This window comes from Chiloscyllium plagiosum, unplaced genomic scaffold (genome assembly GCF_037043375.1).
Source record: "Chiloscyllium plagiosum isolate Xiang-an unplaced genomic scaffold, Cpla_swu_hap1 HiC_scaffold_21, whole genome shotgun sequence".
NCBI classification, from domain to species: Eukaryota; Metazoa; Chordata; class Chondrichthyes; order Orectolobiformes; family Hemiscylliidae; genus Chiloscyllium; species Chiloscyllium plagiosum.
Genome location: NW_028270159.1, coordinates 16976585 through 17003217, shown reverse-complemented (window position 1 = coordinate 17003217; position 26633 = coordinate 16976585). Strand labels below are relative to the sequence as shown.

At 39.6% G+C, this 26633-nt stretch overlaps 1 protein-coding gene across 9 annotated transcripts in view; it reads left to right on the top strand.

Moving 5' to 3' along the window:
* rapgef1b (Rap guanine nucleotide exchange factor (GEF) 1b) overlaps positions 1-26633 on the top strand; it is a 249885-nt gene that overhangs the window by 133934 nt on the left and 89318 nt on the right. For 7 of the 9 annotated variants that reach the window (XM_087998342.1, XM_087998341.1, XM_087998347.1 and 4 more), the window contains 5 exons: positions 557-645; positions 2133-2285; positions 4148-4265; positions 5490-5676; positions 8212-8721. In XM_087998342.1, coding sequence (XP_087854468.1) covers positions 557-645; positions 2133-2285; positions 4148-4265; positions 5490-5676; positions 8212-8721 — 1057 coding nt within the window. The remainder of the gene's footprint in view (positions 1-556; positions 646-2132; positions 2286-4147; positions 4266-5489; positions 5677-8211; positions 8722-26633) is intronic. The other 2 variants (XM_087998349.1, XM_087998343.1) reach the window with 1 other exon arrangement.

Sequence of the window (26633 nt, the reverse complement as noted above, 5' to 3'; positions counted from 1 at the left end):
AGAATTTATTTTACACAAGCAAAAGAGAACAAAATCTAGAATAACATATCTGAAAAACCAGTCAACTCTATTGCAACTTAATAACATAACCTTGTTAAAGGAGCAGCATCGTCACATTAATTCCCTTTAATATTCTCCTTTGTGAAGGCAATTGTAAATGTTCATGATCAAGTCTTGCATAAATATATTTGCTGGGAAATCTATTTGATCAAAATATTATCGAACATACTTTGGACTTGTGAGAAACAAAGTCGCCAGTCATGATTGTGGTTGACTTCCTTGATGACCTCCTTTCTTCCAGTGTTGGGATTTTGGCCTTGCATCTTTAAATTGTATTGAGTACTGATTGCAGCATGTTGTGTTCCTCTTACTTTTCCAATCCACATGTACATTTGTACTGAGTGTAACAGCCAAATGATCCTGAGTTTAGCATTTTAGCCAAGTGTCGACTGATTCCTGCTGAATATCTTTTTTAATGTATCTTCAAGGTACATAAGTTTCCAATTGTTGCTAGATCAAATAATCAGTTCTACTATCCTCTGTTGCTTTTGTTTAGGAGCTTGTGAAACTGACAATAGAGAAGCAAGAACAGCCATCCCCTACCTCGCCTGTGAAACCCAGCCCACCAACGTCTAAAACTGACAGGTAAGAATGACTTCCCTGTATGAACATGACTAATGAACCAAATATTCGCTTGATCGGCATTGAAACCAGAAAGTTCATTTCAGTGGAATGAAGTATATGAAGCTGAAATTAAATACGTTTTTGTTTCCCACCCATGCACTTCAGTGAAGTATTTGCATTTATATTACACTCTTAATTGAAATGAAAGTTCTTATTGCAATAAAATGCTTTCAAAAAAGCTGCACTTGAGAGCTATCTTGGAGATAATGGAAAATGCCAAGAATGCTGATCAATGTCACAAGTAATATCCAAAGTATTTTTGATTTTGGGTGTGTATTTTTCTTTAAATTCTGCACTAGCCAGGAATGAGAATCCAATTTGTATAAGAACATAAGAACTAGGAGCAGGAGTAGACCAAGTGGCCCTTCAAGCCTGTTCTGCCATTCACTAAGATCATGGCTGATCTTTTCATATCCTCAGCTCCACTTACCCACCCTCTCACTATAACCCTTAATTCCTTTACTGTTCAAAAAATTATTTATTTGAGCTTTGAAAGCACTTACTGAGGAAACCTCAACTACTTCACTGGACCGGGAATTCCACAGATTCACAACCCTCTGGGTGAAGAAGTTCCTCCTCAATTCAGTCCTAAACCTGCTCCCGCTAATTTTGAGGCTCTGCTCTCTTGTCCTAGTTTCACCCGCCAATGGAAACATCCTCTCTACTTCTATCTTTTCCATTCCCTTTGTAATTTTACGTTTCTGTACGATCCTCCATATTCTTCTAAACTCCAATGAATAAAATCCCAATCTTCTCAGTCTCTCCTCATAAGCTAACCCCCTCAACTTTGGAATCAACTTAGTGAACCTTCTCTGCACCCCCTCCAGTGCCAATACATCCTTTCTCAGTATTCCAGGTGTGGCGTCACTGGTGCCTTATACAGCCTCAACATAACCTCCTTGCTTTTAAACTCAATCCGTTTAGCAGTGAAGGACAAAATTCCATTTGCCACCTTAATTTTATTTGCACCTGCAGACCAAAACTCTGAGATTCATACACAAGGGCACCTAGGTCCCTCTGCACAGCAGCGTGCTGCAATTTCTTACCATTCAAGTAATAATCATTTTTACTGTTGTTCCTACTGAAATGGATGATTTCAGATTTATTAACATTGTACTCCATCTGCTAGACCTTTGCCTACTCAAAGTATCTATGTCCCTTTGCAAAGTTTCATTGTCCTCTGCATATTTTGCTCTCCCATTCATCTTGGTGTCATCTGCATTTGTCCTGAGTAGGCCAGACTAGGTGTTGAGTAGCATTGGTGAGTTTTATGATCAGAATGTTTTGTTGCTGGCCTGCCAGATTTCTTTCAGTTCTGTTTCAAGTGCATTGGGATGCAAACTCTAACTTCAAATTTGGTTGAGAGTTAAGTTTCTCAACTATTGGACTACAGACTGTAATGGGTGCCTTTCAACTAATTATGTTGATCTGGTGCTTGACTCTTGCAGTGCAACAGAGCTTCCACTGACTGACAGGGAGAAGGAAATTCTTACTAAAACTACTCCAATGACAAGGTCACTGGAAATAATTCCAGACTCTGTGGATGGAGAATGTGCCCCACCAAAACCACCACTGCCTGGTATTCGCATTATGGACCACAGGTAATGGATTAAAGCAGCAGTACTCTGTTTGTTTCTTCAATTAAATGTTGTTCGTTAAAGAAATTTCAATCATTGTTTATTTAATAGTAATGAGTGAGTGATGCCGTTCACTATAAATCGCCGCTTATCTTGATGGTGCAGTAACATATCTCAATATTGCCCACAGTATGTTTTGCAGTGATGTGACTATTGGACCAAAAAACAAAAGGTTGGGCAAGAAATGTCCATCTGTGGTTTACTAGGGAGTTGAGTGTAGTATTATGTTAAGAGGAGCAAACTGTTATGAAGTGATCAAAGAATTAGGAGCAATTCAGAAAGGCTGACCAAAATTTGATTTAACAAGGGAAAACTAAAATGAGAATGAAGTAGCAAGTAAAATAGAAATGGGATTCCAAGAGCTTTTCAAAGTTTATGAAGTAGCTGAAATAAGCATAGGTCTCTTAGGAACAGGAGAAACTATCATAGCAAATCAGGAACTGACATAGACACTAAATATTTTGTCTGCCTTCTGCAGACACAGAAATCGAGAGACTGGTAAGAACAAGAAACATAAATTATTACTTCATCAGCAGACCAAAGTTCTTATGACATATAATGGGCCAAAAGCTGATGGCCCTTCCAGAGGGTTTTGAAAGTGGCAAAGATAATAGATACACTGGTTATGATTTTCCAAAGTTCCCCAGAGTCTACAGCAGTCCTTGAGTTTGGCAATTGGTCAATGCAACCATGCCCTTCAAAAAAACAGACAATGAGAGAAAATAGAAAACTGCAAGTCAGTTTAATTAGCTGGCATCAGCTGTGATGGGGATATGCTGGAAATCTGTTAAGGATGTCTTACAAAATAATACATGATTAACTTATTTATTATTTAAGTCTGAATTGAAAAGTACAGTATTTCATTTTAATAGGTGTTAAACTTTCATGTGTTAATGCTCCAAGAGAAGACATGTATGTTACAAAGTTAGCATGTGGATGCAAAGAGCAATTAAATAGTATGTTGGCCTTTACAAGGAGTTTGCAGTGGTTCGGTGAGGTTCCACCTGGAGTACTGTGTACATGTTTGGTCTCCCTGTCTGAAGAATAACATACTTGAAGGTTCACCAGAGTTGTTCCTTGGATTAGGCATTGGCTGCTGGCTGGCTGTTTTAATTGACAGTTGAGAAGGATAGAGATGATCTCATTGTAACATGCAAGATTCTGAAGAGGCATGATAAGCTCAACATTAGGAGGTTATTCCCCTGTCTATAAAATTTAAAACTCCAATTCAACAGTTTATGGTAAAGACTGCTCATTTATTACTGAGATGAGGAGAAATTTCTTCACTGAGGGATGTGCATCTTTGGAATTGGACTGTGTGTAGGTGCTGAATTATTGACCATATTCAGATTTTTGCTGTCTTGGAAAATTACGGGATTTAGAGCCAAGTATAGTTTGAAAAAATAGAGCTTTGTCTGGCTTTAGTATATTACGTTTTTAATATGTACATGTTTCCAGTTGCGTCTGAATAGGAAGTGATACAATTACTGGTTATTTTGCATGTCAGATTGTGGAAGTGATCTGTACATCTGCAGTAGATTGTCACCAATTTGATTCTTTTTCTATTCTGCATTTTGGTCATCTGTACAATCTTAACAGGAATTTTGTTGCATATTGGTTAGTTGTGTTCAGTGAAAACCAATGTACGGGCATTTGAACATTTTTTTAAAAATTGTGGCTTAAAATGCTTTTGCTGGTGTCATACCAGCATGCTTCTGTTTCTAGTTAACCATTTTAAAATGTCCTATTGCTAAATCTACACAGATTTGTTTATTAAGCCAGAATATCTTGCAGTTTTAATCATTACGTGTTTTGTCCTGCAACAGTAGTGTTCCACCTCTACCACCCAAGAAGAGGACATCTGCACCCTCCCCAACAAGAGTGGCAGTAGTATCTCCCATAAGTCGAGCTGCCAGTGGTTCTAGCTTACCCAATACCAAACAGGTATGGAAACCTTTTTCATTGTTTGGATGGGAGAGGAATAAACACAATAGGATAAATAGATTGACTAAGGTTTGCAATTACTAAACAAAAGTCAGTTTATTTCCAGTTGATGGACACAAATGTATGTTGGATATGTGCAGTAGGATATTTGATTCTTCTGTTGAAGCAGGGTCACGTCCAATACGTTCCCAATCTTTGGATGAATAGGAACACAAGTAAATATCACATTTCCTGACTCCAAATAAAAATATAGAAACAAAACTAAACTTGACCATCTCCTTTTAACACTAGTGATGCATTGGACAATAGTGAAAGCACTTGATCATGTTAAATGCATTTCACAACAAATATTCTAGCCACTTAAACTACCTAATGCTGGTAACTCACTATATCATTGATTCTGAAGGAACTAATGTAACATATAACTGTAAAGTTGTGCTGTAAGTACTACATTGGTCCTAATTAATATCCATCATCTGGATGGGGCAAGTTGTAAAGCATACTGGCACATGTAAAGTTATTTTTAGTTGGAGAGGCTTGAAATATAAAATTGCTTTTCACTGAAGCAAAGAAGACAGAAGATTTTTAAAAATTGTTGATGAGCAAGAAGCTTGAGTTTCCCCTGCGTTGGAGTCCATCAAATTGTTATAATGGGGCAAGACTTCGAAGAATCCCCTTATAATAGAGCATGGAATGCTTTGCCACAGGAAGTTATTCAGTCAAGAGATTTTTATAGTCTTTAAAAGAATCAGCACAAGCAAGCTGGGGTGAGTGGTGTCGGTGGTCTTAATCTGATGATAGGAAACCAATCCCAAAGATATACCTCCCAGTATCAGTTTGGGAAAACAGATTAGATGATAACTGTAACTGCTATTCAACAATAATGTTGTTATAAGAACCTACCTCTGGTTCTGTCACAAAGTTCTGTTAACCTTCCATTAATACAGTCTTGCATTTTATTCTGTCACTCCAAGTGCTGCAATGTATTTTGAATCAAACGATATTGACACATGTAGAAAATATTAATTCATTCTCTGGAGTTTTTATCTCAAGCTTTTCCTTTTATAATGTAGTTTTGAAATTCTTGACTACAATACAGTGTTCAATCATCCTTTATCTGTAAATGTTGCAAATATTAGAGAGCAGGTTATTTCTCTTGCATCATAACATCACTCTATAACATCAAAATGTCAATATTTTATATAAATATTTTGTTAAATTTAGGACTTTGATGGATTGGATTGCTATCTGCAAAGGCGGCTATCCGGCGGCAGCCACTCATATAGTGGAGAATCACCAAGGGTATCTCCTTGTAACAGCATGGGAAAACTAAGCAAATCTGATGAACAGCTATCATCGTTAGACAATGATAGTGGGCAGTGTTCGCAGAATACAAGTTGTGAAACACTTGGTAAGATGCTTTTTTGAAAAGTTACCATACTATTTTTTTCTCTATCCATGCCCCTCATAATTTTATAAACCTCTATAAGGTCACCCCTCAGCCTCCGACGCTCCAGAGAAAACAGCCCCAGCCTGTACAGCCTGTCCCTATAGTTCAAAGCATCTGTATCCCTCTGCTCCCTACCTACTCATGCATCTGTCCAGACGCATCTTAAATGAATCTGCTGTGCCTGCCTCTACCACCTCCGCTGGCAACATGTTCCAGACGCCCACTACCCTCTGTGTGAAGTATTTGTTGCGTATATCCCCTTAAACTTTTCACCTCTCACCTCAAAAGCATGACCTCTCGTTATTGAATCCTTCACCCTGGGAAGAAGCTAGTCTCTATCCACCCTGTCTATACCTTTCATGATTTTGTAAACCTCAATCAGGTCCCCCCCCTGCCCCATAATCATAATCTCCTTTTTTCTAATGAAAACAAACCTAACCTACTCAACCTCTCTTCATAGCTAGCACCTTCCATACCAGCAACGTCCTCGTAAACCTTCTCTGCACCCTCTCCAAAGCGTCCCCATCCTTTTGGTAACGTGGCAACTAGAATTGTACACAGTATTCTAAATGCGGCCGAACCAATACCTTGTACAATTTTATCATGACTTGCCAGCTCTTACACTCACTATCCTGTCCAATGAAGGCCAGCATACTATATGTGCCTTCTTGACCACACTATCCACCTGTGCCGCAACCTTCAGGGTACAATGGACCTGCACTGCCAGATCTCTCTGCCAATCAACTTTTCCCAAGGCACTTGTGTTCATTGTATAATTCGTTCTAGAATTAGACTTGCCTAAATGCATCACCTCACATTTGTCTGGATTGAACTCCATCTGCCAGTTTTCCTCCCAATTCTCCAGTCTATCTATATCCTCCTGTAATCTTTGACAGTCCCTTATGCTTTCTGCTACTCCACCAATCTGTGTGTCATCTGCAAACTTGCTGATCATACCAACAGTGTCCTCTTCCAGATCATTTATGTATATCACAAACAACAGTGGCCCCAACTCTGACCCCTATGGAACACCATTGGTCACTTTTCTCCATTTCAAGAAACTCCCTTCAACTACTACTTTGTTTCCTGTTGCTCAACCAGTTCTTTATCCACCTAGCTAGAACACCCTGCACACCATGTGACTTCATTTTCTCTATTAGTTTACCATGAGGAACCTTATCAAACGCCTTACTAAAGCCCACGTATATGACATCAACAGCCCTTCCTTCATCTATCAACTTGGTCACTTCCTCAAAGAACTCTGTTAAGTTGGTAAGGAACAATCTCCCCTGCACAACACCATGTTGACTATCTCTGATAAGCCCTTTCTTTTCTAAATATAAATAGATCCTATCCCTCAGTGACTTCTCCAGCAACATTCCCACCACTGATGTCAGGCTCACTGGTCTGTAGTTACCCGAAATATCCCTACTGCCCTACTTATACAGGGGGGCAACGTGAGCAACCTCCCAGTCCTCTGGCACCTCATCTGTATTTAAGGATGCCACAAAGATATCTGTCAGGGCTCCAGCTATTTCCTCTCCCGCTTCCCTCAGCAACCTGAGATAGATCCCATCTGATCCTGGGTATTTGTCCACCTTAACCTCTAGCCTACCCAACACATCTTCCCTACTTATGTCAACGTGATTCAGACTATTCATCTCACCCATTCTCTCAGGTTCGGCACACAGCCTTCCTTCATTATCCTTTAGTGGACCAATCCGTTCTCTAGTTATCTGCTTGCTGCTTTTATAAGCATAAAATGCTTTGGAATTCTCCTTAATTCTGCTTCTAACCCTGCTATGACCCCTTTTAGCCCGCTTGATTCCTCATTTAAGACTTGTCTTACTCTTCTGATATTCTTCCAGAGCCCATGCTGTTCTTAGCTGCCTGTTCTTAGCACACAAACACGCATGCGCGCACACAAAAACACATGCGTGCATACACACTCGCCTGAGGGTGGATTTGAACCTGGGTTCCTAGCACTGTGAGGCAGCAGTGCTAACCACTGAGCAGCCATGCGACATGTTCTTGTAGTCTATTAACTAGTAATTTGTAAAACAAGTACAAAAGTACAATAACACTGACTGGAATACAGGCACATTCACTGCTGAATAATAATTGAGGTGTTCATGCACTTTGAAAATGTCTGATTACTGGGTTTGTTTCTTGGTCAGTGTTGATCCATATTTGATCAGTAAATCCACAATATTTAAGTATGAGCTATAATCTATGTACTACTTCATTTTGGGTTACAGTGCATTTTCTGTCCAAGAATATAAGAAATGAATTTGAATAGGTGAAATGTTTGGATGTGAGGGTAACCTATGCTGGAAATCAGTGGTTCAGTTTGTTTGAACTGATGAATTGCTTTCTATTTTTAATTAACATTATTGCTAATCAGTTATTTACTTATGTGTAATAAATGTTGTTGTGTTTAAGGATGAGATGTGTGACTGGCTGCATTTCACTTAAAATACTCTTTCTACCCCTCAGATAATCCAGAAAGCTATGATCCTGATTATGATTTCCTGCATCAGGACCTTTCAACTGTTGATCAGATTCCCCTGCAACTTTCTGGCACACTAAGCCCACTTCCCGAATCAGCAGTAGAATCCAGTTCACCTCTTCCTGGGCAGACATTTACTTCACCACTTTGTACTTCACAAACAGTGCCAGCTTGGAGGCAGATACCACAAACTGATGTTCAAGCTTTGCAGATGCCACCAGCGTTGCCAGAAAAGAAGCGTCGGAGTGCTACCTCATCAGATAGTTCTGGATATAGAGTCTCGTATGAGCGGTTTCCATCACAATATGATAATATCTCTGAGGAGGAAATGCAGAATTCTGCTGTACCAGCAATTCAGCATCCTCCTTTTGCTGTAGTGTCACCAAGGCCACAAGGGATGTTATCAATTTCAGTGGGATTTCCAAACATTGATGTTTCAGAATCAGCAGGAGTACCAGAGAAGCCACCTCCACTCCCAGAGAAGAAGAAAAGGAATAGTGAGTATTCAACTTTATAACCATGTGAAAAATGTGATTTTATTATTTTTAACAAAATAAGTATGTTTTATTAATAGAATATGCGATATTAAGTTTGTGGTGTACAGGGTAATGTTCATTATACCCCTGGCTTCAAGACCTTACTTTTGTCCTAGGAGACAGTATGCTTTAATGAGTGCATCCTTTGTGATTCTCATCAAATTTCTGTCATTATTGCTACCACCACTTGAAGGATGACACAACACCAGATTATAGTCCAATAGATTAATTTGAAAATTCAAGCTTTCGGAGCACTGCTCCTTTGTCAGGGAGCTAGTACTTTCAAATAAACCTGTTGGACTATAACCTGGTGTTGTGATTTTTAATTTGTCCACCCCAGCCCAAGACCGGCACCTCCATATCATTTGAAGGATGTAGAGTTATAAAGCTAAAAATAATAGTTACAAATATGAGCCCCATTTGAAAGTATAAAGTCTACCACTATATTCTAGAGGTTTTTCATTGTTTGAGTCCATAGAGTATGAAAGGTTTAGTGAAGGCATTGAATATTAATTTTCGATGTCACAATAGTAACAGTAGTATAATAGAAGCTGACAGAAATCATGTTACTATGTTTTTGCAGCTTGCCGAGCAGCATAGCAAGGCCATCTTTTATTCAAAAATTACTGCTAATTGATTGAAATTCTCCAAGTTAAGATTACCATAATAGCTATAGTTGGCTGCAGCAGTGAAAATATTGGTGAATTAATGATGGCATTTAACGGGATAACCTCTAAAATTGGAACCAATTCCTGAAGACCATATGTAAAGTAGCTTGGGCATGTGTCCCAAGCTATAACTCTCATTTCTGCATGATCATTTTTGTTTAAACATCAAGTGCAGAGTAGTTACAGATTACTATCTGTACCTTCCAAACATCAGCGTGCATTACAAATTATAATATCTGCTTTCTGCACAAATTATCCATTGTTTGAGTTTGTGAAAGGAGTCGTGTGTTTTTTAAAAAAAAACCTATCTGGGCTTCTTTTTGTTATTTCAGCAACTTCACTTTTCTTATGGAATTAGAAACATAGAAAATAGGAGTAGGAGAAAACTCTTCAAGCTTGCTCCACCGTTCAACATCATCCAACTCAGTGCCCTTTCCTACTTTCAACCCATGCTCTTGGATCACCTTGGCCCTAAGATCTATATCTAACTCTTACTTAAAACCACCTAATGTTTTAATTTGAACTGTTTTCTCTGGCAGAGAATTCCACTGTGACAGGTTCTGTTCACTGAGAACTGGCTCTAAGGGAGTTGGATCAATGTAAAAGGCTCTCATGTGTAAATAAAGGATGACTTTGTGATGGGGTATTGGTCTGTGGAGTTATTTCAGTGGTGATGAGACTGGGGTTAATAATATAACCATGTAAAAGCACCTAGTTAAAGCCAAGCAGACTTAACACAAGCACTACAACTGGCTTTATCGTTGGAAAATGTGGTAAGTGGAGCATATTTGTTGCATAGTATTCCAATGGAAGTGGACACTCTCCTCAGCCGACTGAGCTGAGGGAACACCACTCGAGTAAAGGCAATTGCAAAGCCTCACTCAGAACATATCCTGAACAGAGGAACTCTAGGTCAGCCCACAGCAAAACCCCAAAACCAAGCCAAGCTTCAGCCCAACAGTTAAAATTTTCTTCAGGATCCAGCCCAGCAAGCCACTGTAGTTGCTGCTGGTATGTGGACTCAACAGCAAAAAATGTCCCACTGGACCTAAATTTAGTAAGAGAGCTCATAGGCTGCTATCCAGAACAGTGTGCACCCTGGAAAGTCCTCCTATATATAGCTTGGAACAGTTATTTTGCTTAGCAAAATCCAAATCAGAACCAGTTAAAATAAATATCTGTTTTAAATGGTCACCCAATTCTAATGGAGGTTGATAACTGGGTTTGCTGTATCAGTAATTGCAAATCCAGTCTTATACAAAATTCTGGACTCCAGCACTTATGACAGGCAGCTGATTCAGTTACGACTGATTTGATTGTAGAAAAAGCTTGATGAGGCAAAATTGGTTGAGAAAGATTCACCTAGATTGGCTCAACCTTTTTCGATTACAAAATGGCTGTCTGAGTGAAGTCCTAATTAAATACCTGGAGGTTTTTCAGGAAGGTCGAGGGATTATCACAGGACCCAAGGCCAACTTGCATGTTGACCAGGAAGCAATTCCACGATTCTGCAAGGCCTGCCCAGTGCCATTTGCTTTGTCTGCCAAAGTAGAGGCAGAAGTCAGAAGGCTGGAAAGCGAAGGAATCATTAAATAAGTCCAGTTTGCAGAATGGGCAGCACCGGTTTTACTGGTCTGTGAATTCCGACAGGTTCATTAGCCTTTGTAGGGATTTTAAACAAACAGTAAATTATTTTTCACATCTGGAGTCTCTCTCATCGAAGATTTATATTCAAAGTTGGCAGGGAGGCATTGGCCATGCATACTCTCAATTATGATTAGATGAGGATTCCAGAAGTATGCTACAATTAATATCCATAAGAGTTTGTATCAATTTCTGCAACTGCCATTTCAAGTATTGTCAGCCTGTGTAAGTTTTCAGCAGACAATGGAGAACATTTTACAAAGTCGACCCCAGGTCACTCATTATCTAAATGACTAGATAAAAGTAGGGGAGACCAATAAGGAGCACTTAAAGAACATGGATGTAGTCTTTAGATGTTTCTCCTAGCTGGGCATATACTTTAAAAGTCAAAAATGTGTATTTTTCAGGAACCCCGAGTGGCCAACTTGGGCTACAGAATCGACGATAACCGGGTTACACAAGTTGGAAGATAGGGTGGTCAAAGGTGCCTCACCTCCCATGTTTGTATCGGAACTTTGATCTCAACTTGGGCATGTGAATTATTACAGAAAATTCATATATAACCTGGCATCCATACTGGCACCTTTGCATCAACTCTTTAAAAAGTGTCATCCTTGGAAACTGTCATGTAGCCAAGCCATAGCTTTCAGGGAAGTGACAAAACAGCTGCCATCCTGTAAGGTATTGGCAACTTGTGATCCTAAGCACTATCTGGTATTGACATGCGATGCCTTCCCATACAGCATTGAGGTAGTATTAGCTCATAGGTTGCCCAATGGAGAGGAATGCCCAATAGCATATGCATCCAGGACTTTGGCTAATGCAGAGTGTAAATATGCCCAGATAGAGAAGGAATGTTTGGTCATATTTGGAGTCAGGAAGTTCCAGCAATAACTTAGGAATGCAAATTTGTAATAATAGCAGATCTCAAACTCCTGCCATGCCTACTTAGAGGACTAGACAATGCCGTCCATATTTTCAGGCTGACTTCAGCGGTGGGCTGTAAAGGACTGGAGGATGCCTAATGTTGTGGCTTTATTTAAGGAGAAACTGGGAACGATAGATCTGTGAGTCTGGTATCAGTGGTGTGCAGATTAGATTAGATTAGATTACTTACAGTGTGGAAACAGGCCCTTTGGCCCAACAAGTCCACACCGACCCACCGAAGCGCAACCCACCCATTTCCCTACATTTACCCCTTTACCTAACACTACGGGCAATTTAGCATGGCCAATTCACCTGGCCTGCACATCTTTGGACTGTGGGAGGAAACTGGAGCACCCGGAGGAAACCCACGCAGACACGGGGAGAACGTGCAAACTCCACACAGTCAGTCGCCTGAGTCGGGAATTGAACCCGGGTCTCTGGTGCTGTGAGGCAGCAGTGCTAACCACTGTGCCACCGTGCCGCCCACACGGTTGTTGGAGGTGATTCTGAAACGTAAGATTTACAAGCATTTGGAGAGGCAAGGACTGATGAAAGATAGTCAGCGTGGCTTTGTGCAAGGGAAATCCTGACTCTCAAACTTGATTGAATATTTTGAGGAAGTACCCCAAACGAATCTGGGCAGAGCAGTAGAAATTGTTTACATGGGTTTTAGTAAAGCTTTTGACAAAGTTCCACATGGTAAATTAATTGGTAAAGTTAGATCAGATGAGATGCAGAGAGAGCTTGCCAATTTGATACCAGAATGGCTTGACATTAGGAGACTATGGCAGTGGAGGATTGTTTTTCAGACTGGAGGCCAGTGACCTGCGATGTTCCACAGGGTCTACTTTTGTTTGTCATTAATATAAATTGAATGAGAATTTAGGAGAAATGATTAGTAACTTTATGGATGACACAAAATTGGCGATATAGTGGACATTGAAGGAATTTATCTAAGATTACAAAGATCTTGACCAATTGGGTCAGTGGGCTGATGAGTGGCAGATGGTGTTTAATTTGAATAAATGCAAGGTATTGCATTTTGGTAAAACAAACAAGGCCAGGACTATCAGGAAAAGCTGTAAACAGCGCAGAAGCAATAAATGCCTGACCATTCAGTTGCCTTTCCAACCTGTTCCGGAACCCGTGAGTTCTTCCTATCCAAGTGTTGAAGGTGCATCAGAATTTTAATGTACCCAGCAGATGTTGCTGCCTCAATGCATTTGCTGCCTAAAGAAGAGAATGAATTTCTTTGACTATCCAAGCACGAGAGGCCAGCTACCGTGTTACACGCTGCCTGTATCTGGCAGAGTTGGGAGAATCTGACCCGGTGCTAAAATGCCCCAGAAGGAGCTCCAAGCAAAAACCAGTTTATGTCTTTGGATTCAGAAGATGGGGTATTCTGATTGTGATGAGGTCAGTTCAGGTGATGTCATTGAATATGAGCTCCCTGATTGGGGCTGTTAATCTGGTCCAATCAGGGAGCACTGGCTGACAGATAAGAGCCAGTGTGTCAGGTATCTTGTGCGTTCTCAGAGCTGGCTCTGAGGGAGCTGGTTCAGTGTGAAGGATTCTACATGTAAAGGGTGATTTGCTGATGGGATATTGGCACTTGGGGAGTTATTTCACTTTACAAAGAACTTTTGAACATCCACCTACTGAAATCTGCAACTGCATTTTATTGTAGCTTTTCTATGTCATAACTTAGATGAACAGCGTGAGTGCAAGTGCTGAGACATCCATTCTGAGGATCTTAGATCAGATCGAATGGAACAGTGTGTCAGGTCAATGTCACCAACAGTACATAGTGAATAAGACAACTAAATGTGCTCTGCGTTCAAGTTGAATCCTAGAAGAAATATTCTCTTCATAACCTGCTGACAAATAACTCCTGTTTTCTTTAGAATTCACTGCTAATTTTTCTTGAATGTATTGGATGGACATAAATTAATAGCAAGATTACTGTTGTTTTCAATAAGGGCAACTTGGATATTATTTTAAGGTATCCTTTATAAGGAAATCACTTTAACCCAATCCTTTCCCTTTGTTCAATTAATCATCCTTAAGAGAGAATCAGTTTTGTTTGTTTAAAAAAAATATGAACATTTGAGGTTGTTTCTTCAGATATACGAGAATCCTGGCTGCAGCTTTCTTTGATCATCGCCAGTGCTGCTTTAAAATGATGTACTATGTTATTAATGATCACCTGGTTTTTTTCAATGAGTTCACCTATGGTCATAACACTCTGTTCAAGAGAAGTATAAAGCTAATTCCAGATTGTTTGTTTGAATCTATTTGCAAATGGCTTTTTAAGTAAGCTGTTTCCAAGTATATTGTAATAGGTGGGCGGCACGGTGGCCGTGGGCGGCACGGTGGCACAGTGGTTAGCACTGCTGCCTCACAGCGCCAGAGACCCGGGTTCAATTCCCGACTCAGGCGACTGACTGTATGGAGTTTGCACGTTCTCCCCGTGTCTGCGTGGGTTTCCTCCGGGTGCTCCGGTTTCCTCCCACAATCCAAAAAATGTGCGGGTCAGGTGAATTGGCCATGCTAAATTGCCCGTAGTGTTAGGTTAAAGGGGTAAATGTAGGGGTATGGGTGGGTTGCGCTTCGGCAGGTCGGTGTGGACTTGTTGGGCCGAAGGGCCTGTTTCCACACTGTAAGTAATCTAATCTAATCTAATCTAATCTAGTCTTTTAAAGTTTCATTAGTTTGATTAACCTGTCTAATTTCAGTGAAGGTAGTTGTAGACTCGAAGCATTTGTACAGAATGCATTTGTTTCCCCCTGACGACGCATTTTTTGGCATTCCATTGAATATATCAGTGTTTCAATGATAGCTGTAACAAATAAATAAAATGTTTTAGACTTTGTGTTCTTTAGTAAAACCTTGAACGTCTGCTGGGTCAGGATTAAAGATGAAAGTCTGGCTGCCAAGAGCATTAAAGTTGCAGAAGAATGGTGTCTGATGTAAGCTGAAGTTTGAATTAGTTAGGGGAAAACGTTTGCAGCCAGTAACATTTTGGAAATTTTGCTGTTTAAAATTTGAAGTTTTTCCAAGACTCTGGAGATTATCATGCTTAATAAGTTGCAGAGAAACAAGTTAAGTTGATCTTTTTTTTTCTAAAAATTTACTATGTTCATCAAGCACTGAACAGTTCACAGGGAAGTTGGGTATCTGAGAGAATGTAAGAAAAGAATGAGATGACTTCAAGTTGAAATAGCATGCTCCAGCGATCATGCAGTTTTATCAGGCAGCTGTCAAAGCAGTTTTATGTAATCTCACTAATTGTTTGAAAACAGCTTATTCCAGATAGTTTATCTTTTATTGATTCATTCAGTCCATGAATAGTTTTTGAAGTTCTGAAGTCTATTAAATCACATTCTTCCTTGGATCTCATACTATCCCTAATTTCCCTTGTTAACCTTGGTCAGGCCACCTTTCCCATTTTTATTTTTATGTCAATCAACAATTGTTCATTCTTGCAGTTCCTTCATGTGCTCATTAAATGTTTTAAACCATTGACAATCCACCATCATCCCTTTTAAGCAACATTTCCCAACTTACCATAGCTAGCTAGCATCTTCTAACAGTGTCGTTTCTTTTATTTAGATTCAGGACCCTAGTCTCAGAATGAACTATGTCCCTCTCCATTTTAATGAACAATTCTATCATAGTAAGAATGGTCATTGTTGACCAAACTCGAGAATTCATCTTGAATGTTTCCATGTCCTAGTTGTGACATTGTGCTGTTACCTTTTGTTGAAATAGGAAACTGAAAATGATCATAACTGTGAGTTCATCCGATTATGTGCAAACTTATGGTGAACATTATAGCATCAAAGCCGTAAATAATGCCACTGCAGCACAATGCTGCTTTTCTGTTTCATGACTTGCTTGTGGTTACAAATGTGTTGTACATTAACTAGAGTCTCCCATTGGGGGGGTCAAAATGTGCACATCTAATTGCCCATTTCTTGGCAGTGAATATCTCTTGCAAAATAATCAGTCCACTATTGTCCATAAATTAAGGCTAATTTGCGATTAACGTTGTGATTAAAAGGCTACGATTAAACTACATTATTTGATATGTACTTTGAAGGACACCATTTTAATGTCTGATAACACCTTAGTAATCACTCAGCCACCTCTGTCATAAAACTTCAATATGAAAATGATTGTGTGTGTGTGTTCACTGAAACTGAGCTATGGTTATTGTCAACTCTTCTGAAGCATAGGTGAAAATTCACAATTAACTGATCACCTGGAAAACTCAAGTCCTCTTGCAACTATTTAACAGCAAAACAATAGTTTCACCAATTAAGATCAATGGTGAGATCAATGGATAAATCTATATTTTCCATATCTTCAGTCATTTTACTGAAGGCTTTTATAGATAATGAAATTCATAAACTTCAGTGTGCCAGCTCAGCCTTTGCCAGATTGAAGAAAAGAATAGTTTGAGGACCAGGATCTAAAATATGCAACTAAGGTCATGGTTTACTTGTTGCAGTAAACACCTCTTCACAAATCAGACATATATCCTGGAGACTTAGGCAACGCAGGAAGCATCTGAAAGCACTGAAGATGTGCTACCAATGATGCCTTCACAAGATCCTCCAGGTCTGGTGGCAAGAAAAGTGAACCAGTAGCAATGTCCTATATGTATAAAGGATGGTGGATGTTTGGAACTGTATTCCACAAATGGCAGTGAAGGTATTTGTAGTCAACTGTCCAGACATGTATATTACACATCTGAGCCCTAGGTCTTATGGCTGAAAGCTAGAGACACAATCACGATGCCACAAGAGCTCCACTATGTATAGTTGTTGATTTTTAAATCTGAGAGAAATGTTTGTTAAAATAAGATGTTAAGAGAAATGGGCCAAAGGCAGATATGTGGAGTTAGGCCACAGGTCAGCCATGTTCTCATTGAATGGGGAAGAGGGCTCAAGAGGTTGAGTGGTCTATTCCTGTTCTTGTTTTCCTATATAAAATGTGAAAGGGGAATTGATGAAGTAGACATGACGATATTTCCTCCTATAGGGTAATCTATAATGAGAGATCATAGTTTTTAGGACAAGGGATATGAATTGAAATCAAGTGGAGAAATTATCCCCAAAATGCAGTGAATGCCAGGACATTGAGTAAATTTAAGGAGAAGATCGACTGATTTTTAATTAGCAATAAGTTGAAGGGTTACTGAAAGCAGGCAGGAAAATGGAGTTGAGGTTAGCCATTATTGTATTAAATGGCAGAGCAGGCTTGAGGGGCTGAATTGCTCCTAATTCCTATGTTCTCTCCTAAGCCAACATTCCCAGAATTATTCACTAATTATGCAAAGCCAGCTTTTCTAGGTGGGACATGACACTAGACTTATGAAGCTACTTGGAGAAAGTGAGGACTGCAGATGCTGGAGATCAGAGCTGAAAATGTGTTGCTTTTCCAGCAATGTTGCCTGACCTGCGCTTTTCCAGCAACACATTTTCAGTTATGAAGCTACTTCTCTACTTTGAGCTTGGTTTCGAGAAAAGACTCCCAGATGGATAGCAGAAATACTTTAAGGATGACCTCCAGGTATTGCTGAAAAGGTCAAATATGTGCACTGACTAATTGAAAATCTTGGCATGTGACCAACAAAAATGAAGAAGCCTAATTGGGAAGGTGGAAAACTCATCACATGACTTTAGGGACATACAGATGCAAAATTGAGGTGTAGGAGAGTGCACAAACCTCAAAACAACTAGTCTACCTAAACTTTCAAAGTCCACCTGCCTACCATTTGCTAGACTATGCAGAGGACTTCGCAATCATCTCAGAATCCATTTCACCAGATTAGAAGTAAGGTATTCTCGGATACAAGGACTGTCTCAAAAGAATAATTTTTATAACTTATTTTCAAGAAAGAATCAAACAGTTGTTTCTGTGCAGAAGGAGACCACTTGGTCCTCTTTTCTACACCTGTTCTCTGAATGAGCATTGTGACTTTGCCATCCTGTCATACACTATCACCATAATCCCACACATTATTTCTTTTTGAATGCCTTGATTAAACTTGCCATCACTGCACAGTAGACAATGCATGTTGACCCAAGCCACTAGCTGTGCAAAAATGGTTTCTCTCTCATTGCATTTATTACTTTTGCAAATCCCTTTTAAATCTGTGCTGTCTGATTCTTGATTGTTTAATAAGCAAGAATAGTTTCCCCCTATCTACTCTGTCTAGACCCCTCATGGTTTTGAAAGCCTGTATCAAATTTCCTCTTGGCCTTCTCTAAGGAAAACAGTTCCAACTTTTCCAGTCTATCTTCAACTGGTGTTTCGTCCCTGGAGCCATTACTGTAAACTCTTTATGCACTTTCTCTGATGTGTTCGCATCCTTCCAAAAATATGGCAACTAGAACTGTACACAGGACTTAAGCTGAGGTCTAAACAGTGTCCTTTATAGGTTCTATACTCTGTTTGTTATTAATAAAACCTAACATATTGTGCTCTCCACCTGTGCTGACAGCTTTTATGACTTGTGTATATATTCTGTACTCTGGACTGTGTCTCCCATATTCTTTGTATCAAAATGTAGCTCCCTCATTTCTCTCATCTGCCACAAGTCCACAAAATCCACTATGTTGTCCATGTCCTTTTTTGAAGTTTTGTATAATTCTCTTCAGCTTACCATGCTTCTAAGTTTCATATTTTCTGCACACTTTGACATTGTCCTCCGCACTCCAAAATCCAAATTGAGTATACATCAGGATAAACAAGGGTCCCAATACTGACCCCAGGAAGCTCCGTTACGAACCTTGCTGCAGGCTAAACAAAATCTGTTAAACCATACTTTGTTTCCTGTCACTCAGCTAATTTTGCATCCACGTTGCTACTGTCCTTTTATTTCATGAGCAGTAACTGTTCTCTCAGGTCTGTTGGGTGACATTGTGTTGGAATAATTTTGGAAGTCCATGTAGACCATATCAGGACCACCACAGCACTTTTCTTTTTAAAGAACTCCAAGTTAATTAAACATGATTTTTCCTTAAAATCACGCCAGCCTTCCGTAGTTAACCTCCATTTGTCTATGTGACTGTTAATTTTAACCCAGATTATTGTTTCTAGAAGCTTGCCCACAATTGAAGTTGAATGAACTGGTTTGTAATAGCTATAGGCTTATCCTTTCAAACTTTTTTGAGGAAGGGCATATTGTTTGCAATTTCCTCATTCTCTGGTATCACCTGAGTCTAGGAAAAACAAAGATTATGGCTGGTGCTTCTGCAATTTCCCCACACACTTCCTTCAGTACCCTTGAATGAATTTTATCTGGCCCTAGCAGCTTAGATTAGCTTAATTGATGCTGGAGCCTTTTGCTTTTGGTTTTACATGATGAACCTGAAAATAGTGACAACTTTTTTTTATTTTCCATGATACTTTGAAGAAATATCGTTAAATTTTAAATGAGTATCTGAGGTAATTCATTCACAGTTATTAGTAGGGAAGGGATGATACTGTTTCAAATTGATCAATGACTAGAAAAATCAAATAGAGAATACCATTATGTTGTCTGACTAAGCCAAACACATACTTTCTTTTCTCTATTTGATGAGTATTATGAGCTGGCACAAAATCAATTGGCCAAATGGCCTCGTGTCTGCAACATAATTACTTTAAGATTCTGTTTACTTTGAAAACTGTAAAATTGTTTGTTTTGTGCAGTGTTTCACCACTCCAATTTTATAATCTCTGCAAATTTGGAGTAAATACTGAGTTAAAGGCAAGTCTCTATATGGGCACTTGTGTCTTTAAATATAGTAAACATTCTTCAGGAGTGAAATTGGACAAAAGTACTGAGCCAACTGGGCTATTAGGATAGATTGTGAAATGTTGGTTCAAAAAGTAAGTTATGAGGAATATAAAAAAAAAACAATTATCACTGAGTTTGTTTTGAGCACCATTCAAAAATTTGTATCCATGAATTAACTGGCATCACTAATCAGATGTGTAGACCAGAATACAAGGAGGTATTTTGAAGGCCTCTTGTGGTACAATGATAAGTGTCTTTACCAATGGGCCACAAGGTGCCATGTTCAAATTCCACCTGTTCCAAAGGTGTGCCTTATGTCTGAACATGTTAATTTAGAATATCTATATCTTGTGATATACCAGTAGTGTCCCTGCCCCTGGGCAAGAAGGTCCAGGTTCAAGTTCCATCTGCCCTGGAGATGTATAATGATGGGTCCAAGCAGGTTGTTGAAATAACTGTATGAAGGTACTTGAAGACCTCACTTGAACATGCAGTGAGGGCTGTGAATTCTGAAGCATGAAGCCACTTTCTGGGTAATGATGTAATCTTCTTGATGACTCAGTAAAGCACAATACAATCACAACTGTAGCACAGTTCATTCTCCCCAGGGCTGGAAGTTATTGACTCTTGGGAGTTTAACTTGTGTTTGATGGAGTATAAAATCATTTTAGATTTTTAAAAATCTAACCACTAAGAACACTATCTGTACAGTACGTATCCTTCAAATTTCTTGAAGGAGTGAATGTTTTAGAACATATAATGAACACAATTTTCAAGTTGCATTACTTTGATTTATTTTGGAACCAATCGACAGCGCACAGTTGAACCAAAAAAAAGGCAGTTTTCTCTTTGAATAATTTATTTGTAAGGCAGCGTCCGAGGAGCAGGAAAACCTGACCTGCTATGCTTTTCCAGCACCACACTCTCATTTAATTTACTTGAAAATAATGAGATCTGGTTTTTCCCATTGGTAACTTTGCATTTCAATTCTTCATATCTTATTAGCCTTACAAATTATCTAGGCGAAAGTGAGGACTGCAGATGCTGGAGATTAGAGTAGAGTGTGTGGTGCTGGAAAAGCTTAGCAGATCAGGTTTTCCTGCTCCTCGGACGCTGCCTTACAAATAAATTATTCAAAAAGAAAACTGCCTTTTTTTTGGTTCAACTGTGCGCAGTCGATTGGTTCCAAAGTAAATCAAAGTAATGCGTCTTGAAACTTGTGTTCATTATATGTTCTAAAACATTCACTCCTTCAAGAAATAGAGTCATAGAGGTGTACAGCATGGAAACAGACCCTTCGGTCCAACTTGTCCATGCCGACCAGATATCCCAACCCAATCTCATCCCAACCCAATCTCAGTTGAAACTTTATTGCTGGAACAGCACAGCAGGTCAGGCAGCATCCAGGGAACAGGAGATTCGACGTTTCGGGCACAGGCCCTTCTTCACATTCCTGAAGAAGGGCCTGTGCCCGAAACGTCGAATCTCCTGTTCCCTGGATGCTGCCTGACCTGATGTGCTGTTCCAGCAATAAAGTTTCAACTTTGATCTCCAGCATCTGCAGACCTCACTTTCTCCCCAACCCAATCTCATCCCACTTGCCAGCACTCAGCTCAAACTCCTCCTGTTCATATATATACCCATCCAGATACCTTTTAAATGTTGCAATGTACTTGCCTCCACCACTTCCTCTGGCACCTCATTCCAAACACGTACCATCCTCCTGAGTGAAAACGTTGCCTCTCAGGTGCCTTTTGTATCTCTCCCCCTAAACCTATGCCCTCTAGTTCTGGACACCACCATCCCAGGGAAAAGACTTTGTCTATTTACCCTATCCATGCCCTTCATTTTATAAACCTCTATATATGAAGGATAGTGTTTTTAGAAAATACTGTACAGATAGTGTGTTTAGAAAATGCATAAACAAAACTATAAATGTAAAAGGGGCATCCCAGATGCTTCTCAAAAGTATAATTGTCGTCTGTTTCAGCACCTATTGGGAGAAGGTAACAAAGATTTAGTCAGGTGAATTTTGAGTCTCAAGAAGAGAGGGAGGTGGTGACGCTGACTGGTTTAAAGAATGAGCATTCGATTCGCAGTGGGGCAGATAGAGTGGAATGCACATAAGACAGGAGTCAGTAGATTGCAAAGCTCATAATGGGTTATCGTACTGTTACACTTTTCTGAGATTGAGCAAGACCACGGTTTAAATTCAAAAATAGTTATTGTCATTCTTTGTCATAATTTTGTAAATCCTTCCTCATTTCAAACCTCCTGAATCTGCAGTTGTTAAAAGTACTGATTGTTGCAGCTTGATAGTTGTTATGACTTAGGCTCCAACTGGCAATATACCGGCAGTATAAGTTGAGTAAATGTCTGGTTATAATGTTAACATGTAAAGAAAGTTGTTCCTGTTCCTGATTACACTCACTTTTCAATTTGACATCTGCCAAATCGTTTTGATTTCATGAGTGTGTTGGATTCTTTTTTTACTCAAGTCTACGTCTCATTACATGTTGTTACACTTGCCTGGGATCATGCAGGAAATCAAACCTTGCTGTTCTCAAAGGTTTTTATAAAAGTTGACTAAATTCCCCAATATAACTTTTTTAAGACCAAGGTTTTTATATTTCAAAAGGATTAGATATATTGCAAATAAATAGATTCTAGCAATAGGTCATCAGTTATGAACCATCAACATATAACTCTTAGTTAAAACTTTAACCCTCTTATGAAACTTCCCCTACAGACGCATGCAGCCTGATGCAGACTGACAAAAAAATTGGATCTTATGGAAGGAAAGACTGGGAAGGCAGTTCAGTGTTCCCTGTCAACAGGGTTCACTGAGATGCTCCTTTTTAGCTTGTTAGACCTTGCTGCTGATCTTCCTTCTCCAGGTGTTTTCACTTGCTTCCAGAAGGCACATAGCAACTGACTTATGCTTACAGTCTCTGAATTCCTGGTTAAAAGCCACTGCTTACAGCAGCTAATGAAGGGAAATAAACTGGCTTTCGTCAGGCTTGAGATGTTTATGCTGCACGGAAATGGACAGCTCTGTCTGCTTTGAAGGTCCAATGGCTTCTGACTGGCTGTTCAACTGCCTGGGAGCAAATCTCACAGTTGTTTGCAACCTGAAGGTCTTTGTCACCATTCTGTAGCCCAATTGGCTACTTGTTGCTGTCTGAAACTCCCTTTGTGCACACCCTCAGGCTCCAGCTTGTCTGCAGTAACCTTCCCCACTGAACACAGTGTAAACAGCAGGAGGAAGTGAGGACTGCAGATGCTGGAGGTCAGAGTCAAAAGTGTGGTGAAGAGCTTATGCTTGAAATGTCAACTCTCCTGCTCCTAGGATGCTGCCTGACCTGTGCTTTTCCAGCGCCACACTTTTTGAGTGTAAATAGTGCTTAATCTAAGTGTTAAGTAACTTTGTTAAAAGTGCAGTTTTCTACCATTCCTATGTTTTTTTTAAAACAGTCCCTTTCTCATTTCAGTCCACAATCAAAAATGCAGAAATATTCATTTATTTTGCTGTAGGAGCTGAAAGGTACAACCATCAAAAGGCCAAACATATATATTCGTTATTTAGACTGTGGGTAGAAGTCATCAGACTATAATTTGCAATTTAACATACCTCATTCATGGTTTTTCTACAAAGTAACTGTCAGTATTACAGTGCAAAAGCATATTGCAAAGAAGCAGTAGCCTTACTGCTTTGCTATGACTTTTAGTTCTAGTATCTCCATCCTGTTCAGAAAATCAGATCAATCTCTCTATTCAAATACTCTGTTGCTTATCCTGTTTAGTGTTGAAGCTTAGCATGTTGCTACCAGCTTTGTATCATCTGCTAATGTTCTCATATTTTTGACTTTTCACTCAAGATTAGAACCCTGTAGAACCCAACGTTAACACTTTCATGGGTTTATGACAATTCTTGAAACATCACCCTCTGGATTCTACTGGTGAAACTTGTAAAATACTTCTATTTATTCCCACTTTACTTGCAGTACTGGCCTTTCCAGATGAAAGATATCAAGGGCCTAGCTGAAATCCAACCCCACAGCAATCATTTCTTTACCCACTGAAGTCCCTTAGTCTCGCACAGAATCACCACTAAGTTAGATTGAAACCATATTGACTCTTGCTTATTTCTATCTAATGTTTCGGTTTTTCCTTCATTAAGGGTTTCCTTATCTCTACATGAACTGAAAAATCACAAATGTGCCATTTTATAGAATCACAGAGTTGTTATGGCACAGAGGTAGGCCATGCAGCCCATTGCGCCTGCACCAACTCTTCATATGAGCCTATTACCTAGTACCACCACCTGTTTCTCTGCCAAGCCCTTACATAACATTTCAATCAAAATATTCTTGGATGCCTCAATTGAACCTGTCACCAACACATTTCCAGACCCTAAGTACTCATTGAAAAATATTTTCTCTCCTCACCCTTGCTTGTCTTATGCTATCTCTTTTTTTTGGTTTCTTTTATGAGCAGGAGCTGCAACCTATATACTCTTGAGCCTGCTCATGATTTTGAAAGCCTGTATCAAATCTCATCTCAGCCCTCTGCAAAAATGGTTCCAACTTGTTCAGTCTATCCTGTATTTCCTGGATCGCTTTTTCAAGTTTTCTTTCTAAAAATTATTAAAAGTATTTGTCTTTCTCCAGACCATACTAATTTCTCCAGTACTTAGTGTTCCTGGAAATTCCCACTTCTTTTTCTCTATTTGGAGATGCCAGTGTTGGACTAGGGTGTACAAAGTTAAAAATCACACAACACCAGGTTATAGTCCAACAGGTTTAATTGGAAGCACACTAGCTTTCGGAGCGACGCTCCTTCATCACCTGATTGTGTGATTTTCATCTTTTTCTCTAGACCTCTTTGATTGTCCAGCCTCTGATTTTTAAGACTTGATTGTAATACTAATCAGTTTGGACTAAAGAGCCAATGTTCACCAGTTGATGGATGCAAAACAAATAACTCTTGCTGACAGTCACCTCCACTGGTTACTGAAAAATGGGTCAGTTTGAAGTTAGAGTCATATTCATACAGCACAGAAACAGACACGTGTCCGCCCCGACCAGACATTGCAATCTGATCTAGTCCCATTTGCAAGCATTTGGTCTATATCCTTCTCAGCTGGAAATGTGTTGCTGGAAAAGCGCAGCAGGTCAGGCAGCATCCAGGGAACAGGAGAATCGACGTTTCTGGCATAAGCCCGAAACGTTGATTCTCCTGTTCCCTGGATGCTGCCTGACCTGCTGCGCTTTTCCAGCAACACATTTCCAGCTCTGATCTCCAGCATCTGCAGACCTCACTTTCTCCTATATCCTTCTCAACCCATCCTAATAGTGTACCCACCCATCCAGATGCCGTTCAAATGTTATAATTGTACCCACCTTCATCACTTTCTTTGGTAGTTCATTCCACCCTCTATGTGAAAAAGTTACCCTTATGGTCCTTTTTAAATCTTTCCCTTCTCACCTTAAACTTATGCCCTCTCTTTTTGAACTACTCCCCCCACCTAGGAAAAAGACCTTGGCTATTCAGTCTGATCAGGTCGTCATGATTTTTGTAAACTTCTTAAATGTCACCCTTCTGCCTCTGATGCTGCAGAGAAAAAAGGCCCCATCCTATTCAGCTTGTCCCTTGAAGTGAAACTTTCCAATCCTGTCCAACGTCCTTTGTAAAACTTTTCTGCACCCTCCCAGGTTTAACAACATCTTCCCTACAGAAGGGCAACCAAATTGTAACACGTTCTAAATGTGGCCTCACCAATGTCCTGTAGAGCCACAACATGACATCCCAACTCCTATAGTCAATATTCTGACCAATGAAGGCAAGCATGTCAAACACCTTTTTCACCACCTTGTTGACCTGCGAATCCACTTTCAAGGAACTATGCATCTGTACCCCTAGGTATCTTTGTTCAGCAACACTCCCCGGCCCCTACCATTACCTGTATAAGTCCTGCCCTGGTTTGGCTTACCAAAATGCAAATCTCCTATTTATCTAAACTAACCTCCATCTGCTGCTACTCGTTGGTGTGCAATCTATATTTGCCCAACTAATATATAGTAAAGCAATTTTTCCCTCGCTGTATCATTGTAACATTGTAACAGTGAAGTAGTAATCATAGACGTAGTATATACTTCTACATCTGTCTTGTTAATTCTATTTCTCTTGAACTTCCATATCTCCATCTGTGCTATAATGCAACAGTATTGCAGATGGAATGTGGATTTAATCTTGGAATTCGGAAACAGCTGCTTTCAGTTTTCCACTCATCACTAAAAGGCACTTTGTCAATGAACATCTGTTCTAAGTACAATAACATGGAGAATTTGATTTTCTTCACTTCATGTTATATGCAACAGCTTGAAGCTTTGTCCTGGTTTACAATGAAACATTGCACCCATTTTACACAGGAACTGAATAGGATGTGATGCAGACACCATCTGTATGGAACTGAGATGACATAAATGTGGTTAATTGCAAAATCATGTATACATTCCTATTGAATGAATACTGGTCCTGGAACAGTGCCTCTCTCTGTATAGGAGCTGAAGAGGAAGAAAGATTAGCTATGAGTTTGTTCCTTTGTTATACAACCACAATGTACTTCAAAAAGTTCAGTAAAGGTACAGCAAAGCAGTTCAGTTTTCAATTTGTGGTTCTTCCATGATCTAGTGGACTCTCATGCTGTCGATGGAAGGGATTTTATTTAATCTGTTAGTCAGCATTTGACGGCCAAGGAGATTGTAAATGGAGAGTCAAAAAGCAGAGAGCAGTAATTCTTTTAAGTCCCATAGACGAAAGGAAGCTAACTGACAAATGGC